Source organism: Staurois parvus, unplaced genomic scaffold, assembly GCF_062004578.1.
Source record: "Staurois parvus isolate SC_StPar_1 unplaced genomic scaffold, SC_StPar_1.0 ptg000321l, whole genome shotgun sequence".
In the NCBI taxonomy this organism is placed as follows: domain Eukaryota; kingdom Metazoa; phylum Chordata; class Amphibia; order Anura; family Ranidae; genus Staurois; species Staurois parvus.
In genome coordinates, this window is record NW_028318117.1 from 10,838,338 (window position 1) to 10,865,005 (window position 26,668).

The window sequence follows — 26,668 nt, forward strand, 5'->3', positions numbered from 1 at the left end:
CCATCCTCTGGAACTCCCTGCCCCAACCCATCAGATTATCACCTACTCTCCTCTCCTTTAGGCGCACCCTGAAAACCCATCTCTTCAGGGAAGCCTACCCCACCCCCTGCTAACTTGCCGACCTCCTCCACTCTTCCTACCACTCCATCCCCCACAGCTATCTCCTCCTGTGCCACCACCCCCTTCCTCCTAGATTGTAAGCTCGAAAGAGCAGGGCCCTCGAACCCCTCGTGTATCACATTGTATTGGTATTGTTCTGTCACATGTTCTGTCCCCCTTTGTAATGTACAGCACTGAGCGAACTATTGGCGCTTTATAAATACTGTATAATAATAATAATAATAGTTAGTACAGAGACCTGATTATTTTTCTGAGCTGAACATAAAAAAACTTAACGTGTACTAGGTTTTAGCCCACTTTCGGTTGAAAATGGGTCACAGGAGTGTAAAATGAAATGCACTCCTGTGATCCATAGGACAAGTAGCGCCAAAACAGCTTTGGCCCTACATCTCCTTCACATTATTTTTCAGTACTGGAGACAATGATCACAATGACCAGAAGTGAGGGTGAAAATACATTGTGGAGATGCAGACAGAAATAAAAACCCAACAGATGTTCTAAACCTTCTACATTCTATCCAAAACTAACATAAGAGGCATGTCTTAACATACACTTTTAATGGGAAATGATTCAATGAAGGACTGTTTTCATTGCACACTATTAGATGCTAAGGAAGATGGATCCTATAACATTGACAACTCTCTTCTCTTCTTGTTGTCAGTGCTGTGACACAAAAAGTGTCAAACAAATTTTACAGATATATTTTTTAAAGAAAATATGACACTTACCTGCATGAAACAGATTGAGCTCCCATTCCATGTAATCAAATATCTCCACAGTGAGTTGAAAACTGAATAGGATCAAAACATAAAAGAAAAATTAATAAACAGAGAAGCTTCCACCACCACAGCCAAACTAGAGAGTGTTCTACGTTGCATCAAATTGTAATGGTCATCACCTTAAAGGTAAGTGTACCTGTCAGTTACATACAGTGTGACATTTTTACGTTTGGCATTTCCAAACATAGGGAAGCTAATTCCCTTCTGAATACTTGCATTATTTATTCAGATATTCATTAGGAATGGCTTCTAAAAACAAACTGCTTTATTTAGCTTTATAAGATGGCTGGGTCTGCTGCATGGATGAAGGGCACTTTAAATAAGATCTAAAAAAAGATGAACATGAATAACTTATGTAGCACCCTCCTAGTTTGCTAGGGGAAGCTAGTTGATTATATTTTTAGTTAGAGGCTGAGTAACAGCCTGGTGGAATAGCCAAAGGGGTCAAATTTGGGTCAGGGCTGAGAGGCTCTGCTGATCAGCTCTCCAAAACCTACACCTGATGTAGAGATTTGGAGAAGTCTCTAGAATTCAGTGGGTGGGGGTGAGGAGAAGCAAGTCTGCACTCTCAAGGGATCCTGGCCAATCCCCAAACAGGAGGCTTGGCAAGGGGTCAGGACAGTCCTTAAGTGTGGTTGAGCCTGATCAGCAGCAGGAGAGTTTGGGTGGAAGATGTGAGGGCAGGAACTGGAGAATGGAGTCTCGGAGGAGGGCCAGGGAAGGGGCCTACCTCAAGGGGAGTTGCAGACAGAAGAAAAGCTTAACCTCATTGGCTCCCTGAGAAAGGATCATCTGTGGAGCTAAGGAAGGAGCTGCCCCAGAAGAAGGACTGCAGCCTACAGAAGAGGGACAGTGAGTAATTCTACACCCTCTAGATGGGAATAGGGGAGAGGACATTTGGGTGGTAAATCTAACTAGTCCCCATCTGGATTTGCTTTTTTAAAGAGTCAGACTCTAGATTCCCTTGTCCAGGGATTTCTATACCTGGAGAGACTGGCTAGCTCTCCAAGAAGAGAAAACCCTTCTGAGCACTTGTACATAGTTCCAGGAGTTGTGCTCGGTTAAACAGTTCCATTGGCATCCCATATGTCACTCATCCTCATCCACGTTTCAGTCCCCTAATAAAATCCAAAAAAACAAGTTCAAGGACTGTTTACTGTTTCTGGAGTGCAAGGCTGAAAGGAAACACGTGGCTGTACAGGACTATAGGGGAACCCAAATCTCTAGTAACTCCTAAGGGGGTAGTGCTACACATATAATAACTATATGTGGAACAGAGGCCCAAACAAGGCATGTACAATCAGTGGTCACATTAATGCAAAAAAAGGAAACAGCAAATGACGTGGCTAGAGCTTCATAAAGATGTGGCCAAGAGTTTCAACTAAAACAGGAAGATGCATGAATTAGGGTACTGAGGAAAAACACTACTTGGCTTGATGGATCTCAGCTTCTGCTGCCACATGCACACAAAGGCAGAATCTGATTAATCCTTTGGGCTGAGGTAGTAGATTTTGTTGCATTAATGTGCGGTTAACAAATTTGCAGAAACTGTAATGGTATCAAGTCTACATGGACCAGAATCTCTAACAAATATTTGTCTTTTTACTAGATAGGAGTACCTAATAAAATGGCCACTGAGTGTTAAGGTGGGAATACACGATTAGAAAATCGACCGATCGGTCATTCGACGACCGAGAGGCGTTCGTTCGTTGGTCGAAATCGTGGCCCACATTAACCAATGTGAAAAAAAAAATCGTTCGTCGGGCAATACGTAGCGTTGACGTCTTCCGTACAAGTGGAAGTGATGCAGTGTGCATGTGACCTTGTAGCCACGCCCTACCGGCAAAAATGAACGATATACACAACAATTATTAGCAATGAGTATAATATAGTTTATTACATTACCTATATACATAAATAGTGATACATAACAATATAATATGCATAATTCTGCTTTCATTATCTCATTAGGCCAGTCTACTTTTAACATTTGGATTTTTCGTTCGTGTTTACGAAGATTGCTTAGCCATAAACATCCGAGTCATCTTCTGTTTTCGCTCATGTGTGATAGCGCTTGATAGATTGTTTTCGTACAACCGTCATACCAATGCATAGAAAATCAGTCATTCGTATGCAAAACAATATTTTTCACTGTTGTTCAACAGATTTTTTTGGTCACAATATCGTTATCGGTTAAAACATCCTGCTCATCAACGAGGAGAAAATCGTTCGATCAGTGGTTCCACAAAATTTTTCATACGATTTCCTTATCGTGTGTACGGGGCATAAGTTAACTAGGCTCTCTGATTTCCAATGTGTTTTATTGGCTGTTCCTAAATTTTACCCTCTGTAATGATTTTTTAGGGTGATTTCCAAAAATCATGGCCACATTTAAGCTGACCATATCTTAAACGCTATCATTAACCCTTCCTAAGACCACATCAACCCCTAAAATGCATACGTTGTCCACTGCGTGCTGGGATTATTGGCATCAAGAGACCACAGTCCCAGTCCAAGATTTTACAGCACCAAAATCCCGGCACCTAAAGATACTGATCTGCACAGAATTAGGCTGCTCTTAGTTAATACCCCCAAAACAAAAATAAAATCAGCAACAACCAGTCTGTCAGGGATCCCCTCGATCCCCGCCGCGATGGTCCCGGTGCAGGCGCAGTATGCCGCCCTGTGCAGGGATGCGAGCTCTAGGTCCGGGCCGGCCGCGGCGCGTGAGTTCGCAGGGCGCGATATTTAAACGGCCCTGAGCTGTCATTCGGTGCCTTCTGGTCTTGTCCTTGCCCTGCATCCTGTATCCTGAACCTGAACCTGTAAGTTGCTGACCCGGATTGTACCTGACCACTGCTGAATTCTCCTGCCCAGACCCTTGCTTTGCCTGACCTCTCTTCCGTATGTCCCCTATTGGATCTGACCTACTGTTGATGACCTGGCGTGTGACCCGACTATTCTCTGCCCGCTGCCTTGTACCGTACTGTCCTCCCCGTTACCGACCCGGCTTGCCTGACTCTGCACTTGCTCAGCCATCCATCCATCCATCCATCCCTCTCAGCGAGGTCTCCAGACCTCCTCATATCAGGCTCTCTCCCGTGGGAGCCCCTGGCGAACACCCCTACCACTGACGGGTATCCTCAGTAAGCACGACCTGGTCCCGGGGTACTCTAAGTCCATCCCCACCATCAGGGGCCCTGGTGAACAAGTACTCTGGGACTTAGACTCCGTGCGCTGGGGACGCCTGATTAGTGGAGTGCTAGTGGTGTCGCCGGGCGGTCCCTTACACAGTCAGACCCTTTGAATGATTTCCCTAGTTATGCATTATATCTTTATTTTGCACTAAATTTTATTTACCAGCCCCTGTTCATGCTACTTTAACTGACCTCCCACATTATTGACTAAGAATTTCATCCTGAGTATAGTAATAAATAAACATCTGAGGTGTTAAAGCAGACATCTGACAGGTTTATATTTCTCGGTACACTATAAAGTGGCTAAGATAATTTAATCAATAGAATTCATTGAATTACAAAAACCAGACCAATGGATGTGAGATGGATGATGGTCGCCTTGTCTGGAAGAACAGACATAAAGAATTCAATGCAAAAAGATGGATAACAGTTCCAGGTCATAATGTCGTTCAATCGGTTTCCTTCCTCGCTTCATCTCATAGTGATAAAGAAGAGGCAATTCGCTGTCAGCACTGTAAGTCAGCATTTCCTAATGTAAAACTAGGGCATGGTAAGTTCTTCTGTGTATATATAACATACACATTCCATTGGGGATTATATAAGTAAATGCTGACACTGAGAAATGTGAATATTGTATGGAGGCTGCTAGCCAGGAGATAGTTAGTGATGGGCAAATCAAACTCACTCATCAGGAAAGAGAATTAAACATTTTTAGAGCCTAAAGTTTTGGGTTTTTTTAGCTTTTAAACTATTTGGATTATTTGGCTATATTTATCTTACCCTTCACTCTCCTGATGGTATAAAACTGATGTCCATATTAAAGTGTATGTAAAGCCAAAACCTTTAAACCTTTTATTGTGTTTCGGATAAGGTAGAGAAGGGTTAAAACCCCCTGTCCATTTATTTTTGCTGTATGTGTTATGTTTTTCTCCTGATGTTCTCTCTTCCCTCACATCTGGATATGCAATGTAATGAAATGAAATAATTGTTATTTTTAATAAAATAATAATAAATGAAAGATAACCTCTACAAATTACTGTTCCCACTGTAATTACCAATGCGGATGACTAGATTTCACTGCCTTTGCAGCCAGACCAGGGATCTGGGGATTTAAAAACTGCAGTCTTCTTCTGGGATGGATCAGAGCAATTCTGATTGGTCGAGTGACCACTCTGACCAACCAGAATTGCTCTGATCCATCCCAGCATCTCTAAGGACAGAAGGGGAAGAAAATCAAGGCTTTTAAATCCCCAGATGCTTGAACCACCTGTGTGGGCAGTGAAGGGTAATTGTGGAGGTAAGTTCAGCCTGGGGGGTGGGGAGGGTATATGTATTATTTTAATATTTATTTATTACAGCTTCTTATATAGCACCATCAATTTACACAGCGATTTACATATATATATTGTACATTCACATCAGTCACATTCAGATGGTATTAGCATTTCATTTTTTGAGAAAAGGTGACGTTTTTTTTTCTGTTCAGTACATTACAATACTATGAACGCCACTTTCAACTGAACAGAGCTAATTAATTTAGACATTCAAACATTTCATTTGGATCCAAAGCAAATGGCCTCTTTAGACAGCAAATAGAGATGTACAGGCAAGTACTATATTTAATATAAACCAATTTTTCTGTAATCTGACCTCAGGATAATGAAAATCTGGTGTCACAAGATGCAGAAATTACTGTGTTATCCAATGAGTAGGATGCATTACAGATGTGTTTATATTATACATTAAACACGTTTCCAGTATATAGTCCTGACAATTCTTCCACAGTGCTTTACCAAGCCCACTTTTCTTTTCCTGTGCCCTGAAGACACACACAATGTAGAGACAATTTGGTAAAAAGACAACACGCTTAGCAGCAAGTTTTTGCACTGTATGGAAAAAAAGGAAAACCTGTAGGAAACCCATATAGCCCTGAGGAGGCAAACTTAATGCAAGCAGTGTTCTCAGCTGTATAGAAATATAGCTTTTCATTTTTTTTTTAATTTTACAGGACTAACCTCCTGAACAGTACAAGCAGAACCGTATGATGTTGGTGATTCCTAGCAAATGGTATACTGTGTAGTATTACAAAATAAATTTAACTGTCACCAATAGGTAAAAGTAATTCTATAACCTTCTGTATATTTTTTTGGGAATGCTGGGAGTTTTGGGATTTAGTAGAGATTGCAGTTAAAACAATCATGGGTGTGTCTCTTTTGAGGAGATCGTCAACTTACTTGTTGCACAAAAAACCTTTAGCTATCAAAAAATATAAAACTCATTATGATATATCTTCCTACGGCCTAAAAGTCCTGCATCCCTGCAACGTGGAACATACCACAACCCCAACAAATGGCTTGCTAGGATTACAGAGATCCAATAGATGAAGAATCTTACCAAGGCCATAAAGGACCAGGACAACATTAACTCTCATGCATGTGTTTCTTATGAGGATACTGGCAACATATTTGTTGCATGATACACCTTTCTCCTTTTTGAATAGACCTTATTAGGGCCGCAAAGGTCTGCATTCCAAAGATGCATTCGTTTTCTAGGATTAAAAAGATCCACCAGATGGAAAACCCATAAAAAGCCACAAAGGACCAGAAAGGCAAATCCTGGCAAATCTAGACCCCTTGGTTTCTTAGCTATCCATATACCCCTTTAAAACAATAAAAAGCTACACAACAGAGACATCAGTTTCAGAAATCTGACTTTGATTCACTGTATATACTGTACATCGGGGTGTCCTGTCAGTGGGAGTAAAAAGTGCATCTTTGGCATTAGGGAGAGGAATGGTTCCTCATCATTGGTGTCAGTGGGAGGAACAGTCTCCCATTGTTGGTGTCAGTGGGAGAAATATTCCCCCCAACATTGGTGTCAGTGGGAGGAATATTCCCCCAACGATGGTGGCAGTGGAAGGAATAGTGTTCCTTTGTTGATGCCAGTAACAGGAATTATACTCCATTGTTGCTGTCAGTGGGAGGAATAGTGTATTGCATTATTAGGAGGAAAAGTGTCCCAAGCGCTGGATAAAGACAAGCAAAGGGCCAGATCTTGACCAAGGGCTGCAGTTTATAGACTACTGTTGTACATAAACAACTGAATGATAGAAATTAGGTTTCGTAATGTTGGGAACATGCCTTGATATGCTGTTACACACAGTTAATATTTATGTTAATGTACATGAGAATTCATATAGTTTATTTTTTGTACCATTTCCTATGGACATTTCTATAATTAGTAATGCTGCCATCCAGTGGTCTTATTTGGTAATGCATTTGTTTTATATTGCCTCCCTGAGATCTATGACACAATTCCTTTGTATATGAAGCTCCTCCCTTCTTCTTGAGTTCAGCACTTCCTGTGTCATGGAGGCAGCTAACAGACCACATGTAACAGGGACACATGTATTCTGCATAGTACGCTACAGAAAGTATCATCTTTTGACCGCATAATACTGGAAACCATTCATTCTGCTGTATCCTGTTTCACATGTACAGAATAAAGCAACTTCTGGATGAACACAGTATTGGTGAGTTCAAGCTATCTGATAAGGATTGTCCACAGTGATTATATCTGCTTATACAGGCTAGGCAGAGAGGTCTCACAAGGGATAAATCGCTATCACAACAATCTGAGTCAGAATACTTGATGTTGGACTAAGCTCTGTTGGTAGGCATGTTTCAACTATGTTTTCCATAACTGGGATTCCTGCTTGTCTCATCCCCAACTTGGAGAAAAATGTACACGTGTTTGGCGTTCACTACCCTAACATAATGAAAGTATTAATTTGTTTTGCCATTCTATGTACACTGACTGATTTTTGTACTGACCTGTTCTTTAAAGTGTATTTGAACTCAAGCACTAAAACACAGTATGTTGTTGTACAGGTTCCTAAAGTATCAATCAATGTCATCTTTTTTAATGTCCTGCTTTCAAATAAATCACACCAGCAAGACTACAGATATATTTCTGTCCTAGGGTGACAATGCTTGCTCAGTTCAGCTACACAACTAATTATTATTTTGTGAGGGCTTATTTCTAATTGAAATAAAAAATTTATTAAAAAGTGCTCTGATGCAGGGCTTGTTTTACTTATGTTTCTGCTTATATGCTAACACTGAGCACTGGCTTCAGGGAAAGTAACACTCAACTATAAATCATAATAGCCATATTAAAAAGAATTAAAAAATGTTATTAAACCCAAAAATATTATATTGGAGTTTACCAATCCTTAAATGTGGAGGCTGCATTTGTTTTGTTTTAGGATTTTGTGTCCTTTATTTTCACCTGGTGATCCAGCCAGTAACACACCTCCTGTTTTAGGGTGCCTCAAATCTGGATGGAGGAGCTACAGAGACACCTTTGAACAGCAGCCTCATCAGTATGGGAAGAAGGTAGTGTTAAATGGACTAGCAGATTTACATGGACTTAACTAAAGTTGGCTATACACTAGTAGATTTTCCACAAATGTTCATATGAGAAATTCTCAGTACATTTAATAACTTGAATAAAGCTTGCTTTTAGCATTCAATTTTGGAATGAATGTCAATTCTCAAACAAAAACCACCTAGGGTGTTTGAAAAATTTTCCATCCTGCTCCTTAAAATTTTCTTTGCTGAGGTAAAAAAACAAGCATTGATTTGACTCCACTATGACTTCTGAAAACAAAGATTTTCAAAAGAAATATTACTAGTGTATATCCAGCTTAAAAAATTAACCCCTTGGAGCCAGCACCTCCTGGTCCTTTAAGGGGTTTGTGACAACAGGAGGCGGGGAGGGGTTTACAGTCATGTGACTGCAGTGATTGGCTGTCAAAGCGGTCACATAATCGGAAAGCTCCCAATCGCAAGTAGCAATTGGGACCTTTCCATGAGGCTCCGGTGAATATGCTGGGAGCACGCATGACACGCGTTCTCAACATGTTTGTTTACAGTGGGTATGCAAATATGTGGCATCTGGGCATCAAGGCCCAGCCGCTGGGAGGCTGCATATTTGTGTACCGTCGGCACCAAGCAGGTTCGATTGAACTCCAGCTACACTTTTTAAGCAGTTACAAAAATAGCTTCTTTTTTTTTCTTTTAGGTAATAAATTGTATAAAATGAAATAAACACTGACCATCGAAAGAATCCTGGTCATTGGTAAATAGATTGACTGAACCCTCAAACTGCCACTTATGCTAAACAACTTGGTCTGCTAAAGGAAATTAAAAATGTAAAATGGCAGGATAACCAGAAAATAAAGGATAACAAGCATAAAAAAGGAAACTAATGCAGCCATCACATATAAGACTTGGTAAACTGCAATAAAATAAATTGTATTTGGGGGTTAATAGCTAGCTCTTGAAAAATAAAAGATTGAGGATCATGTCTGACAGACCATTGTTAGTATCTGCCTTGTCAAAGTAACAGTTTGAGCAAAAGAAATTTTATATTAAGCAAATGTATTCATGGTAGGACTTACAAATTATTGACATCATTCTCTCCAGCCTCATCCAGCTGTCTGTCAGTCATCTGTAGGTTGCCCGGGAAACGAGGGTTCTAGGCACGGGAAACAGAAAAATGGTTAAATATTGTGCACAGGAGGAACTATATTAAAGATTTTATTTAGATCTGTAGAACAAAAGAAGAGTTTGAAATAGCAGAAAGTGAGAGAGAGAGAGAGAGAGAGAATTAAGCATGAAGAAGTAGGAATGTGATCATTAAAACAGAACTCCTGGGAGATATGAAAAACACCTTTTAATCCAATTATATGTTCATTAAAAAATCATTAGGTAAAATTAGTTTAAGTTCCTGACTGTCTTGATTTTACCCTTCTGTCATGCATTGCACAGTATTCAATAATTAGGATTGCCATAGAATATGTAATAGATTGGTGTCTTTCATAAAAGCAGAATTCAAACGGGGAGAGAGAGAGGCAATACCCTGAGCCAGTCAGGGCTCTGCACAATGCACATGTAAACAAGCTCACAGAAAAGAAGAGCACACAGATGACCTCATCAGTTTGCTGCTGCTCCTCAACGTCCAATTAGAGGTTAGGGTGTGCCCTAGACCAGGCTGTATTGCTTAGCTCTAGTGTAGTCTACAGAGAGGCCCAAGATCTGCTTTCATTTGTAAATAATAAATAGTACAGCCAGTCCGCTGGGACATCACTTTTATAATTACATTTTAATTGAATATTGTTGATTGTCTAGCAGAAATGTCTGGATCACAAAACTGACCAAACTAAATAAGATATCCCTTTTCAGTTAGAAAAAAAAAAGTTGGTATGCACATATTTACAAAACTTAGCACTGAGGTCAGTTTTAAAGTCAAATAACTCTTTATTCAGACATTTTCAAAAGAGTACAAGGCAGAGGGTAAAGTAAGACAACAGACAAAATACAGAATTACAAGCTATGTACAAGATAACAGTACAAAACTGGCATACATACTGAAAACAATCAGCTGAATAAGCAGGCTCATGGCCAGAGGGTCTTACAGAAGAGAATGAGAGCCATAGTACATCCCCTATTGCCCGAGGGCCCCATGAGTTGTATGTCCGCCCCTGGAGATGATATATCTGTCTCATAGAGAAATAAGCGTTTCGGATAGAAAGTTAATGGGGATGGATGGAGACATTGGGCAGGGGGCAGCCAGGGAAGTGCGCAAAGGTTTGTTGGGTTCTTGATAGAACCAGTCTCTATTTAATAGAGCAGCTTTGTGGTACGGGTCAAAATTTGGAAAACCCAAGCCACCTGCCAATTTAGGCTTTATGAGGACTGCAATTTTTAGACCGGGTCTTCGGGGTCCCTATATCAATTCAGTGATCTGAGTTGGGTAAAGAAAACCCTAAGTGGAATAATCGGAATCATATTGAGTATACAGTATAAATGGAACAAGGGAGAATCTCCATCTTTAAAGGCTAAGTTCACCTTTTTGGACAGAATTTCACTTTTCATAATATAATAGAATCCTTTTGTGATGTAATTTCTGACCCAGCAATCTAAATGTTCTTATCTCTCACATACCTTGTCCTCAAAGAGTCTGAAATTCCATGTTTCTGTATGAGTATTAAAAATTCTTTCAGTTTGCAACACTTCTTGTAGGTAAGCTCCCATCATTCTCTATGATTTTGCATCACAGGAAAGGGTGTGATAGGCGTGTATTACCAGTCTGGACCACACCTCCCTCAATACTTTACCACCACCTACTTCTTACCATAAGGTGACCATACACATTACAATCTGATTATACATCTCCTTTAGATCTCACATCAGCTATATAGTGCAAGAGCAGGCATGATTTTATACATATTGAATGGATTGTTCAGACGGGTGTGAGAGTGGATGGAGACACTCAACTGTCAGGCACTGTTCACATCTTCACATACCGCACCCTTTTTTCCCTTTTTTGGTGCGTTGTCAGCACGTTTCTGAAGCAAAATATGTGTTTTCTGTGCAGTTTGCCATGCATCTGGAAACACACAGATGTTAATGGAGCCTCATTGTTATTACGTAAACACACCAAATTCACTTTCAGCCCTACAGTAGTGGGAACGCATGTTTTTTAGCTCCTTTTTTCAGTGACACACATAGGGCAGCCTGTTGATTCTAATGGGCTGTGCTACACGTGGCAAAGTAACTCATGGTACATTTTGGTATGGTGCAAGTTGCATGTTTTTACAGTGCGTTTTGCTGCATTTGTCACCCATTTTTTTCATGAGGCAAAATGTGTTTGCTTCTGTGTTTGGGGTGCCATGAACAATTAATGGCACTGAAAGCGCAACTAGTTAAGTTTAAGTGCATACAGATGGCCACACTATACAATCTGATTGTACAAACTCTGTACAATCTCCTTTAGATTTACCAAAACTATATAATAGGAGGACACACCATCTATCCATTCATTCTGTATTCAATCAGGAAGACCCTTGCACTGCATCAAGGGTGTCCAACCCAGGGGACGCATGCAAGCCCAGAGAATTTAGCATGCAGCTTGGGCCCATCTGGAGGGATGCAGGGGAACCCAGACAAATGCACGTGTGGAGGGATGCTGGGGATGACGTACAAACATAGTTGTTGGGTGGAGGGTGTATGTTTTGGTGGGTCAGTGCAGGATTTGTGTGCTAATGAGCTCAGCTGGTAAATTCCTTCCTGTGTCTTACTGGTTTCTCTGTCCCAAATCTACATACCAGTAACTGATGATGCTTTCTAAGATATACAGCTAGGGCTAAGGTAAGGCTTTGTTCTTAAAATCAAAGAAAGCTTTTATTTTTTGCAACAGAGGTGCATTAATGGTATATTGGTACATAGGGGATCTGGAAGTTAGAAAAAAGGTGAACTTAGTCTTTAATGTATTAATGCGACTGAACCAGAAAATTATTCTGGATTTCACAGAGTTCAGTTTTAAAAAGCTAGATATCAGTAGTAAATATCAGGTTTTTGTACTCTTACCTTTGTGTGGAAATCCATCTTTGTGTTCAGAAGCTTCAAATAGATGCTACATAACTGTCCATACCCATCACTAAGATGCCCCTAAAATACACACAAATGGCAATCTTTAGGATTACGTTTAGGGAACTCAGTCCACCACACTTGGAGGTATTGGCAAACAAAATACAAAACAATATTGGTTACAGGATCTGGAATAGAAAATGTCTATTGAGAGGATGATCTTATCGTAATTCAAAGAAGTTAATTGTTAATTTATTCAGTTTAAAAAATAGACACCCTATTTACAAACAAAAAAAGAAAGCCCCACAGTCTTGTTCTTTCATGCACTGCTGCCAATCTACAGTGAAACAATTACAGGACCTGCTCTTTGCTACAGAACCAGGACAGATTCTCAACAAGAAGAGAGGCACTTTAACAAAAGTGGATTTGTATCAAGTGACATAAAGCTAGTAGACAAAATGCTCTTACCCACATCCGGCTCATGTCAATGAGCTCATTTTTGTAACGCAGAGAGTCCTTCAAAACCTAAAAACAGGGAGTACATGAAACGTATCTCAGAAAAGGAACTTTGTTAAAGCCTTTGATGAGTAATTACATTCTGATAAAAGTTTCATGAATTGCTTGTATTCTAGATAAGTTACTCCAAGCATAAGTCATAGCTCTAAAATAGCAGAAAACTCAAGTAGGTGTGAGGTTGGAAAGCTAATACTGGTACACAAAAATTCTGATAGGACTTTGGCAGAATGCAGTAAATGTTTTCATATTATTATTATTATAATACGGATTTATATAGCGCCAACAGTTTGCTCAGTGCTTTACAATATAAAGGGAGACAATACAGCAACAATACAGTTCAATACAAGAGGGATAGGAGGACCTGATCCTTGGAGTTTACAATCTAGGAGATATGCATGACATGTATTTGGGCATTCAAAGATATTTAATCTGGTAAGTATACAAGATGTGGACTGCATCCCATACTCACATTGGGGTGACCATCTCGCAGCAGCTTGTGAAAAACGTGGCAGAACTTCCAGCAGAGAACTGCATTGCTGGACAGCGGCAGGCGGTTCACAGCTACCCAAAAAGTCTGAGCCCCCTTCTCATGGTGTGTCCCCAAAATACAAGGTGGATTTATGTTAAGAAAGCAACTCATATGTTTCAGAAAACATATTATCAATAATAACAACTATTGCTAGAAATAACATGCAGCACAAATATATTAGCATTGCACACAATTAACTTTGGGATATTGCTCCTTTGTCCACATCAGAATTTCTTTGTAAAGTTTCAATGTAACAAACATAAAAATAGATGCCACAACCCAATTTCCTTTACCGCATTAAAACATTATTGATCCATTGATCATTCTCTGTCTGCCTGGGTTCCTCAGACATGTCTCACACAGGAATGAGCTTGCTTGTACTCTGCAGTTAAAACCCAATTGAACGTTCAGATTAAATCAGCAGAGTATAATCCAGGTACATATAAAAATTTATAAAATTCTAAAAGTAGAAGTAGATATATAAAAATCAGTGCATGACTTCATTCATATATAAGGCAAGGATTTTAACCCCAAGACAATAATAAGAACAGAGAGGCGCAATTAAATTGGGTCTTTAAACCCTGGGCTATTGTTTACATATGCTGATTTGGTCCCAGGTATGACATTTTTCATGTGAGCTAATTTAGGACATTAAGAGCTTTTCCAGAATTTAAGATAAGTCTTTATGAATAAGTCTGTGTCAGAACAGAGATATTTAATGTATTCATGTCCTGGTGAAGCTAAATAATAGGCTGTCGCATATTTAGCTATGCCGAGTGCAGTGTTGAATTTATGGAATAATAAAATTAATATGTTTTCATATGATTTATTGAGTAGTATATATTTTTCTCAGCCCAGAGTTTAAAGACCAAATTTAAATGTTTCTCTTTGTTCTCAGCAATGAAAACCTGACAAGAGTTCCAATCCAGTTTTTTCTTTTTTTTTCTTTACCAGTTTTTTCTTTGTAAGAGTTCCAATCCCTCTACACTCTATCCAAATCTAAAAAAAAAAAAAATGTTTTGCCTTTAGTTATACATTAAAACCTAAGTCCAGCTAACACTTTTTAAGCAGTTACGGAAACTGTTTTTTCTTTCCTTTTGAGATAAAGGTTTTAACTAAATTAATAAAAGCTGACCATCATAAGCACCCAACTCAGTGTTAAATGGTTTGTTTCAACCCACTAACTGCCACTTTTGCTGCACAGCTTGGTCTATTAAAGGAAGTTGAAAAAATACAGAAGGATCAATAGGTAAAGAACTAAGTTACAGGAGGTATGAGGGGATGAGAGATGCCACACACCATTAGGTCAACAGGAGAAAAGGAATGTAAATGGCTTCAGTCTTGGGCTCCTCCTGAGCTCTATCTCTAATGCATTTCACCCCACCTATCCGGGCTTAATCATAGACAAAGACTGCTAGTGACAGACTGTACCACTTATGCCATTTTTTATTTTAGTACCCATTTAACATCTTCACCTTTGCACAAACATTTAAACTCATTATATGGGACACAACCAGAAATGTCAAGTGCCCCATTTAAACACCAGTGTAAATTAAGCCTTATTTTTCAGCTCTGATACCAAGATCCAGTATGGTGAATTCTTTCCAGAAGTCTTTCTCCAGCTCATCATCCTTTGATGCTGCACATCTAGACATTTGGAAAAAAACTGTTAAAATAAGTGCCCTGACAGAGCCCATACAGTGGGTAGTAGACCTGGATCAACAAAGGTGTTAAAAAAATGTCAGAGTCTACATAGGGCTTTTCACAAACTAAATATAGTTGTGGGAAGAGGACTACTTTAAACACTACAAACTTTCCACACTGACCTCAGTTAAAAAAAAGGGTGGACATAGCTTCAGCTCTGAGCTTCAAAGCTATTCCTGGTATCATTAAAAAATAAGGAGTACATTATATAAAAATAGGAAGTGTGTGTTTCCAATATCAACCAAGACCACACACTTCAGATGTGCAATTTCAAATGCTGAATGTGTGTCAAAGCGTCTGTATGCATTTGCACGTGTACTTCAGGAGTTGTCCTCATGAAGATCTATTGACATTATGCATGGGTGCTTTTAGTGTTGTCTATACTGTATGTGTTAAAAGCACATCATTCGCTGACTGATTCATTGATCATTAAAGGACAACTCCAGGAGTACAAAAGACTTTCAAATGCTTATAGAGGCATGGACACACATTCATGCAAATCTGAAGATTGGCAAGTGGCCTTAGTTGCTTTAGGAAACACACACTTCATATTGTTAGATAATATACTTATTTTTGATAAACAAGATAGCTTTGCAGCTCACAGCTGAAGCTTTACCTTCACCAAGTTTTACCTTCATGCAGCTCTAGCCGCATTACATAGAAGTTGTGTTTTCCTGGGTCTATTACTGTCTGTGTGGGTTATTCTAGAATATGTTTTGGTTCTGCATTTTCTTTTTAATTCTTTTCATGAAGGATGCTATGAAATGACCAACAGAGGCAATGACCTCAATCTGGGAAGGCTCCCTTTTCTATCAGTCCTGGTGACCACTGTCATGGTTTTATCATTTCTCTATTCTATTGCAGCACCCTCCAAGCCTACCAGGGGAGCCAATTGACTGATTGTTAGCTAGGAAGGCTGAGTAGCAGCCTGGGTGTGATAGCTAGCAAGGGTCAAACTTTGGTCAGAGCTGAGAGAATCTGCAGGGCAGCCCCTATGGAATTTGTTACCGCTCTAGAACTTTGGAGAAAGGTCTGGATGCAGTGGGTGGATCTGAGGAGTGGCTGGCTTTTACCCTTAAGGAATCCTGGCCTGTCCCCAACAGGAGGCTTGGCAAGGGGCCAGGCCAACACCTAAAAGTGAGTGAGCCTGCCCCAGCTGCAGGAGAGTTCGGGTGGAAGACAGAGAGGATGATGTGAGGCTGAAGGCAGGAGCCTGAGAGTGGAGCTGAGAAAGGTGAAAGCTCAGACACTGGCCCCAGAGTGAGGACCACTTGTGTAGCAGGGAAGGAGTGGCTCAGGTAGAGAGCCTGGTAGCAGCCACAAACCCACCAGCTGCATAGCAGAAGGACTGAGTGAATCGACCTGCACCCTCTGGGCTAGATAGGGGAAGGAGCACTCTGTTGGGAAACCAGATTCACCACCTCCTGGGACTGTCTAATCTCTTAAATTGCCAGGCACAGGATCCCCTGCTCAGGAATGTCTCCAAGCAGCTGGGTAAAGGAAGAGGAGTTTAGGGTCTGGGGTGGTACACTAGGAGATGCTGGGTAGCTCTTCAACAAAGACTGTGTTGCAGTGGAGGCTTGCAAATAGTTCCAGGAAGTTGTCAGTTCCATCAGTTCCATTGGGCATCCTGTACACCCCTAACCCTATCCCAGTTCAAATCCCCCTAATAAAAATCACAAAAACAATGCTCAAGGACTAATCTCTGACTCCTGGATGCAAGTCTGCATGAAAATGCATGTTGCCTGGCTGTGCAGGGCAGGGGAACCCAAAATCTTTGCAACTCTTAAGGAGGTAGTGCTATACTAAAAAAAAAAATTTTTAGCTACCACATATAACTCTTCTATAAAATTTATGCTATCCATTTTCAAATGCTTCTGGGTAAGTTACTTGTCAGATAATTCCCTTTCTCTGCATTAGAGACACCCAAGAGCTTACAGTAGGCATAATCAGGAATTCATGGACATTTACATCGCTCAGCAAATAGTCACTGGCAACAGACATTTTTAGCACTGATGTTCAATGTCAGAATGAAAAACAGAAGCTATGGTTTTGTAGACTAAATCCTTAAATGGATTTAAAAAATTAATTTTCAACTTTGGTATCTTATAGTTCAAAAAAGAAAAACCAAGAATGTTGTATCCCAGAGATGACAACTATTGCTGACACTTCAATGTAACGGCTACAGCCACAGTTGGCAGTTAGCAAAATATGGTGTCATATCTACAGATCAGGAGAAATTGAGCCCTTGCAGCTTCCTCCAGGAAGACCTCAGATTACCATATCGAAATCAGAGAAAAGTCACAAGGAAATGTGGAAATGAAAGCTGGACAGGAAACAACCAAGCAAGTGTTTTCCAAAACAAGGAAATTAATCATTTTTGTCTGCTAAGTCCACTAGTAATGACAGCATTATCAGCAACAACCATTTAACTCTTTTACACACTAATGATAGTAAACCCCATCTAACATACAGATTAACACTAATAAACTACGTGCAGTCTTTTAAATAGACTTTAACTTCAGCACTATTGAAGGATTGCATTGATTTTAGCTACCAAGAGAAACAATGGATCATGCCACAACTGAAGTCCGTACACTTCACTGAAGACAGTTCAAATTGATTAGGGCATTTTGAAACTGATAAGTTAATGGGAATTATAGTATGTTGTACCAGCTGTAACTGAACACTACATCTAAAGCTCAACTTTCAGCAGGGTATACAAATCCAAGAAGTGCCAGAAACAAAAGGAGATAGGTTGGGAACTACCATGTACACAAAGACCTCAGACAACTAGAGTCTCATTACAGATTTCTGTATCTACACTGTAGGTAATCAAGTGGAGTATTCTTTAAAGTCTTGTGTTAGGTTGACTAATACTTACCAGGAGCAAAGTAACTTCAGGATTTTAGGCTAGCAAAGATGCAGCAATCTATTGCCAGTGTTCTCAATGAAACATACAGTACCAGTTGTGACCACAGGATGAGACACTGCATAAATTGTGGTGGCAACAATCTGGTACACTAGATTCCCATTTTGCCAACAGACACAAAGCAGTATCAAGGGAACCTGTGATAATACCATCTGGTTATGTTTTTATTTCTGTAGTGAGAGACGCTGTTTAAGGGTGACTCTAGAACATTCAAATAACCACTAACATTTGTTATTCTGGCAGGTCAAGATAACTTCTTAGATTTCTCAGGATATCCCTAACAGAATCAGCCAAAGGTTGTTGCTTCCACAATTGATTCTCAATAAATATAATAAATGAGTGGTCAACTGAAAGAGTGACATCTTTATGATGGTGTCCTAGGAGGAGGCACAGACAAATGATACAGCAAGGAATCTTACAACTAAAAGTCATATGGGGCAGCACTTCCGCCTGGCAGCGCTAGGGTCGTTGGCTTGAATCCCAGCCACGGCACCTCCTTCCTGGAGTCTGCTTGTTCTCCCTGTGCCTGTGTGGGTTTCCTCTGGGTACTCCAGTTTCCTCCCACACTCCAAAGACATGCTGGTAGGTGAATTGGATCCTGTGTAAATTGGCCCTAGTATGTATGAATGTAAGCTAGGGACCTTAGATTGTACACCCCTTGAGGGTAAAGCGCTGTGTAAATTGACTGCAGTATATAAGTAAATTAAATAAATAAATATGAATGTTGTGGGTGAGTGTACCCATTGGTCCTTATGCAGTATATATAATGTCAGTATAGGTTGGGAAGTGAGAGAAAATCTCTACAAAGTGAGGTAAATCCCCTCTCAGACAGGATTTTAACCTCACCTCCTAGTTCTATTGACCACTATTTTATTTTTTATTTTCCCTCACTTTCAATGCCAGTGGTCACCAAGATAAACAGAGAGAGTAAATTGACCCAGCGGAGACATAGACAAAAGCTGAGAGGAATTCTAACCTTTCCCCCACTCTTTCCAAAATGAAAAAAAAAAATTGGCTTTCGATATACTTTAAATGACCCATTTGTGCTTATTAGAGAAACCGTTACATAGAAAAAAAAAACATTTTTATCAACTGATATTTAATCACACCAATGTGCTCAACTTAAAAATGGGGAAAATGATCATGGCCACTAGAACTACATCTAACACATCATTAAAGTCGTGTTTCCAGCTGCAAGTCAGGATCAGCCTTCTCCTCTGTTCTTTCAAAGTAGCATGTTTTATGAATAAGTAAAATATTAATTCTATTTCTAAGAATAGCCTGACAGGCTGCCAGATCTGCCCTGTGGGGACAAAAAAAAACCCTGATGTGATCACCATTTGGCATTCCCTTTCCACCCCCTCCTTAAACCTATAGAGGTGTCACAATGCTGCACTTCTTGTTGTAAAGGCCCATTTAGAAGTAATTGTGATCCCTTCCTCCCACACGCCCTGCCAGAACACCTTTTGTTGCAGCCTTGTGCATCCCCCTGCTTCTTTCTTTTCAAAGGATATTTCTTGCATGTTTTTCTTTCACAGCGGCTTCTTGAGTGTTGATAGCTTTGTTTATACTCACAGTCTGCAAAAGGAAACAGAGGAACAGGGTGAGAGACGGCCTACACACAATAGACTGAGAATAAACCAGTAAAGGCAACATTCAGCAATGCAGCGGCTTCTCCACTACCCCAGAGCCCGGTGGATAAGCATTATGAGGGATTTGACAACCGACAGCTGGAATGCCATCCCTGGCCCAAATTCTCTGGGCTTCCACTGAATGGATGTGTATTACATACATCACAAACATTTGAGAGTTCTACAAAGCCACATAAAGCGTAAAATTAGGGTAGACTGCCTCTGCCTTTAACAGGCTAAAAAACATATGTTACAGCTTGGCTTATGTAAAAGACAACATGAGTGAATATGTAAATATTTGTGAGCTTAACGAAATGTTGGGTAATTAAAATGAGGATGGGATAGCGAGGAACGATATTTTGCAATAGAGGGCTTCCTGTTATCCCAAAACAAGTACAGTTAGGAATTTCTGACTTTTTCCAACTTTCTATATCTTCATATTTATTAGTCACACAGAAATTAAAGCTAAAGGGTGACAATAACAGCCAGGTGCCTAGCATTTTCAGGTGTTCGTCCTCCATGTTTCTTTTTTGTCAGGTTCACTGTAAGGCCCCTTTCACATGGGCATCATCTGTTCAGTCGTGTTTGCAATGAAAAAAACAGATTCCGTTTACATCAGTTTTCAGTTCAGTTTATGTCAGTTTTTTCAGTTTACACTTTCGTTTATATCTGTAGCTCTACCCCTGCATGAACCACTTGTGTCTTCCCCAGGATTTCCCCTGGATTTCCTCCTGCAGCCAAGCACACAGCATTTCCTTAGTCAGGTGCACACAACTTCCGCTCGTTACTCCAATGATCAGTCTAGGGTTGTAGTTTTTTTTTGTTGTGTTGTTTGTTTTTTGGAACTGGGATAGGGATGGGATATAGTAGGATACTCCAAATCAAACTATACACAACAGCTTTCTCAAAGTGGACTGTGTGGCAAACTGTACAAGAATGGAGCAAAGTCCCTCTGTAAATATGCAGACTTAGTGGACAATTGCTCTTCCGGACACCAGTCGGTGTCCCCTCTAGCTTACACCCAGCAGCTGACTATATGCCATAGATCCCGAGGGGGTTAGACAGCACAAGTCTCACCATCCATGTAGGAAAGGCTGTACTCACTCCCTTTTTGCAGGTCCCCTTCCTTCATGATACCAGACAGGATCTGAAGACATCTCCCTCAGTCAGCTCTCAGAAGTACCCTGGATTTCAGCATTCTGGCCTCCGGGTTGGCCTCCTGGAAGCATGAGCCAGGGAGGCAGCTGCCTCCCCTGGCAGGAGCTCACTTCTCAGAGGAAAAGGAAGAATACAAATCACATGTGCTCACCAAATATAAATACTAGTACCCAGCATGCTCAGGGGCAGCACTCCTGTAATTGGCTGGAACTGCATCCATATTCATGCTGCTGATCTGCATGGGTCATTCCTGTTCACTCAGAACCTTCCAAGGTTTCCTGGATACACAGGAGCCAATCGTAGCCAATCGCAGCCAATCGCAGCACTGTCAGCCACACAGGACCTCTCACTAAACAATTGTTAGCTGCCTGTTAACCCTGTGAGGACCAAGGGACGTATTTGTCCCATGTTTTTAATTGCGTGTATCATCTGATTAAGAACTTAAAACTCTTTTTTTTTTTTTGGTTTGAGTCAAAATATTAGTTCTTATCAACAAACAAATGGATCTAGCTTTTTGCCAATTATTTCATGAAATGGCTTAGTTACAGCAACTGAAGTGTATGAACTTTAAAAACAAAAAAATTGATTCTTTTGGCGTTCCAAAATCTTACGGTCCTCAAAGGGTTAAGCAGAGAGGCTGCTATGTTTTACCTATCAGTCTCCTGTTAAAGCAGAGCTCCAGTCAAAATAAAAAAAAATAAAAGCCAGCAGCTACAAAAGCTGTACCTGCTGACTGTTAAAAATCAGACACTCACCTGTCCCTCAATCCTGTGGTGTCCTCACACCGGCCAAGTTCACTGGCCCTCCTGTGTCCTCAGTTCTGGTATCTTCAGTGTGGGCACCCGGCTGTGACAGCTTGCAGCTTGACAGGCAGGCACCCACTGAGCGTGCGCAAGTAGCGCTGCACTTTGTGAATGGTCCGGTAGTCTTCTGGGACACGTGACAGGCCCCATGGGAGGGAGGACATCTTCCGCTTCCGATCGCCTAGGTGGGCCGTTAGAGTGGAAGTGGGAGCAGATACCTGTCAAATTCAGGTCCCATGGGAGGGAGGACATCTTCCGCTTCCGATCGCCTAGGTGGGCCGTTAGAGTGGAAGTGGGAGCAGATACCTGTCAAATTCAGGTAAAACCCCCCCAAAGGTGACAATCCTTAACAGGGAGCGGGGGTTGAAGCCTTAAAATGAACATAGGGGTGGAGCTCCGCTTTAAGCAGGAGATCATACTATACTAAATTAGACATCCTAGCAACCTATAAAGGAGGGTGCTACATATCTGGGCAGGGCAGCACAGTGGCTAGATGGTTAGCACTTCTGCCTGGAAATACTCGGGTCGCGGGTTCAAATCACAACCACGGCACCACCTGCCTGGAGTTTGTATGTTCTCCCTGTGCCTGCGTGGGTTTCCTCTGGGTACTCCAGTTTCCTCCCACACTCCAAAGACATGCTGGTAGGTTCATTGGCTCCTGTCTAAATTGGCCCTATTATGTGTATGTATGAATGCAAGTTAGGGACCTTAGATTGTATGCCCCTTGGGAGTTAGGGACTGATGTGAATGTACAATATATATGTAAAGCTCTGCATAAATTGACAGTGCTGTATAAGTACCTTAAATAATAAAATATCAGTTCAGTTCACAACAGTCTTCATATGTTTTTATTTAGGTGTTACAGAGACCAATCAGAGGTAACAAAAGTTTAAACGAATAAAAAATTTGGCTAAAAACAGACATAGATGGAACGGATGTCATCTGTTTAAGGCCCCTTTCACACGATCGGACTGTCTATTTTTAGTCCATCCGTTGGTGGATGAAAAAAGGGACAGCAATGTATTTCCATGGACCAACGGATATCAACGGATGGTATCTGATTACCATCTATTTATATGCATGTTCATTCCAGTCAGTTTTTTTAAGGGTACGTCCAAATTTGTTGGAACACAATGGATGTAAACGGATGCATCCATTTACATCCGTTCCATTTTCGAACCGTTTTGTTAATACTTTTGTCACCTGACTGATCTCTGCAATAACTAAGTAAAAATGGATGCAAAAACAGATGTAGACTGATATAAACTGAACTGAACTAAACAGAAGTGAAAACTGAAGTAAACTGACAGAACTTATAGGAAATTAATGTAAAACTGATGTAAACTGAATCCGTTTTTTCTTTGAAAAAATGTGACTGAATGGATGACCCCCATTGAAAAGGGGCCTGCATCAGTTCCATTCCATTTCAACAGATCTGGGCATACCCTTCTCCATTTAAAAAATGGACCAGAACAGACATGCATGTAAATGGATGGTAAACGGATGATCATCCATTCACATCCATTGGTCCATAGAAATACATTGCTGTCTGTTTTTCCTCAGTCAACGGATGGATGAAAAACAGACAGACTTTCCGACTGTGTGAAGGGGGCCAAAAGAGGGCTGTGCATGCAAAATATAAACACAGCAAGAAAATGCTGGGGGTTAAGATGCTGCAAGGGATGTGGACTACACTCATAGACACCATTTCACACATCTCTCAATTCCTTTCCATCACTTTCACATCCTATTGCTTAAAGCTGGCCATACACTTATTTCCTCCATAAATGCTATACAGTGCAGATGGACCAATCTCCTGCTGTGGCTATTGCATTTTGACAGCCAACCCCTGCATCTGATTGGATGGAGACACTTTTTAGCAACTGTTTTTTCAATGGAGGAATGAAGTGCAGGGGGCAGGCAAAAGAGCCACCTACTGAGCGAATTTCAGCTGGATCCCCAGGAAGCAGGGGTGGACTGACCATTTGGAAACTCGGGCACTGACGAGGGCCCGGAGTCATTAGGAGGTCCCATGAGATGCCCCTGGTACCTTTTTCATAGGCTTTTTTGAGTTTGGGCAAGGACACAGGGGCCCCATGATCCCCTATTGCCCGGGGGCCCCATGAGTTCCCTGCCAGGAAATGCATCATGTGCACAGGGAGGGGGGTATATTGTAGATAATAACTGCGGTCTATTAAAGGTGCACTCATACTTGTGAATGCACCTTGCTGGCATTTACCTTCAAAAACCCCACTGGAGGTTCCTGCGATTAGCTGTAAGTAGGCAGCCCCATTGAAAGCAATAGAAGGCGACCAGCTCTCGCAACTAATCGTGTCCACTCACACTCTCAAGTAGTGATTATGCGAGTGATCAGCACTGGACACAGGCAGTCTGTGTCCAGTGCCGTATCAATTACATGTGATCGCAGCATGTGCTTTCAATGCGGCTGCCTACCCATGCTGGGGTTCTCACAGATAATTGTTGGCACGGTGCATTCACAAATGTGAATGTGTCCTAAGGCAGTCCATACAGTCATAATTTGTTTTGTTCAACCAGCCAGTGGGGTTGAATGGGAGCATTTAAAGCATGTATAGCTTGCCCAAAAGGCTGGGGCATCCTCTGAAGTTTAGGAGATCTTGTTACAGGTGATCTTGATGTTCTTCTCTGCTACAGCCATTATTGTTTTGGGCTGAGGAAGGTAATATGGCTTCTGCCTGAGCTCCCAGTAGGAATAGGCACGGTTTAGTCTGACATACACAGGGTAAATAAAAACTATTCTGTTGGCTACCTTCCTGTGTTAACACAGTTTATTTCCCAGAAGGAAAACTGAATAACTGGGCATGTCCACCAAACACTTTATGCAGTGCCCAGTACCTGGTATCCCCGAATGGGTGGAAAAGACCACTCAAATGAATAGCGTCTCTATGTAACAAGCAGGGGTGAACTGACAACTCATGGGGCTCCCGAGCAATAGGGGATCATGGGTCCCCTGTGTCCTTGCCCAAACTCAAAAAAGCCTATGACAAAGGTACCAGGGGCATCTCATGGGGCCCCCTACTGACCCCGGTCCCCCAGGCAGTGCCCGAGTTTCCAAATGGTCAGTCCGCTCCTGGTAACAAGTGTTCTTGTGCCTGTGGTCAGTTACAGGCCTTAAATTTGATAAACATTAATAAACTTTATACCTTCATAGCAGACTGTTTTCTCCATAATCTACTCATTTGTCACAAAGTACACCTCCTGTACTATCCTACAAAATGAGGAAATGCATTTCTCTGAATTAACAGGCTTTTCTTTCCTCTGAAAATGAGTCATAGGCACCCTGCTGCCAAATATTGAGAAACACCTAATAAAGGCCCATTACTAAGGGGGTGTGAACATAAACCGTTCTGTTAGCCACAATGTGTACCAAAGCTCAATTCCCCTGTAATAGGAAGAGCAAATATATGTGGACACAAATGGGAGCTTGCTGATTTGACTCCTATTTTTTTTATTATAACAGCGTTCTGTACAAAATTAATGTGTCAAAATGTAATTAAATATAATATTTCAACATTCCTGCACCTGTTCACCTCTTATCAATTAGAACAATTTTTACATTTCCCCATCTGTCTTCCTGCTCTCACAGGAGACACAGACAGCAACAGAAGCCATAGGCTCCAGCTGTTGTCAGTTAAATCATGTGAGGAAGAGAAGGAGGTGTGCTGCACTGTGTAAGTCTATGGATGCACACAGCCCAGCTCAGCCCCCTCAGCACACAACTTGCTATGGTGGTACCAGCAGGAAGAAGGAGCGGAGAGTGCCAGTGGGAGACTTCAGAAGAGGAGGCAAGGGAAGGTTCTGTGCAATACCATTGCACAAAGCAGTTAAGAATATACCTCTTTTTATTGAATAAAAAAAAGTCTTTATAATCACTTTAACAAGTTCCCACAAAATGATGGCCAAGCAGGACTTTCGTCAACCCGGGTAGGAGTCATATGACGTTCTCCAAGATCGCAGGGCCGCGCTGCGGTGAGCTCAGTGACTGGTTTGTCCATCGGAGACAGCCGATGACCGTTCTGTTTACCGGCCCGTTGCTGGTGCCATGTGACCACTGTGACCAATCACAGCAGGTCACATGACAATTGTAAACAATGAATGGCTTCCTTTCATGCCATCCATTATATACAATTGTGTTGGTAGCTGTGATTAGTCACATTTATCACATGGTACAGACTGGGCCAATCACAGCCCATCTGTATCATGTGATTAGCTGTGGCCAAACACAGCTAATCACAACAAAAAACAATGAATGAATCAATTTCATTCAGTTAAATGCTTGTCTGAAATTCACTGCTATAGGTGGTTATAATGTGTAAAAAAAATACTGATCACTTCCCTAGAGTAGTACAATGTTACTATGGTAATATTATATTACTGTGGTCAGTGTTTCATTAAAAAAAAAAAAAAAGATAAAAAATCGTAACAAAAGAAAAATATAAAAAGAAACAAAATTTTCATACTGTCACCAGTCAGTGTCCCTGACCACTGCCACACCAGTTATATGATGGCGCTGTACTGCACTAGTGACAGTATTAAAAACAAAATGGTGAAAAAAATGTTTTAAAAAAAATTGCTGACAAAAAATTACAACTTCAAAAAACTCGCCATGCCTCTTACAAAATAATGCTGACTGTCTACTTTCCAAAAAGGAGTAATTTGGGGAATATCTGTACTGTCCTGACATTTTTGGGCCTCAAGAAATTAGATAGGCCATCAGTACATCCGGATTGATCGATTTTCAGATACTGTATATATCATAGTTTGTGGACTCTATAACTTTCCTACAGACTAAATAATAAACACTAATATGGGTTATTTTCACCAA

The 26,668-nt window shown here is 40.9% G+C and overlaps 1 protein-coding gene across 1 annotated transcript in view; it reads right to left on the reverse strand.

The window, feature by feature from the left end:
- Positions 1-26,668, reverse strand: part of HIP1 (huntingtin interacting protein 1) — a 158,336-nt gene that overhangs the window by 71,811 nt on the left and 59,857 nt on the right. Inside the window, 6 exon segments of the mRNA XM_089683803.1 lie at positions 849-910; positions 9,561-9,637; positions 12,532-12,612; positions 13,000-13,056; positions 13,517-13,659; positions 19,727-19,790. Coding sequence (XP_089539929.1) covers positions 849-910; positions 9,561-9,637; positions 12,532-12,612; positions 13,000-13,056; positions 13,517-13,659; positions 19,727-19,790 — 484 coding nt within the window.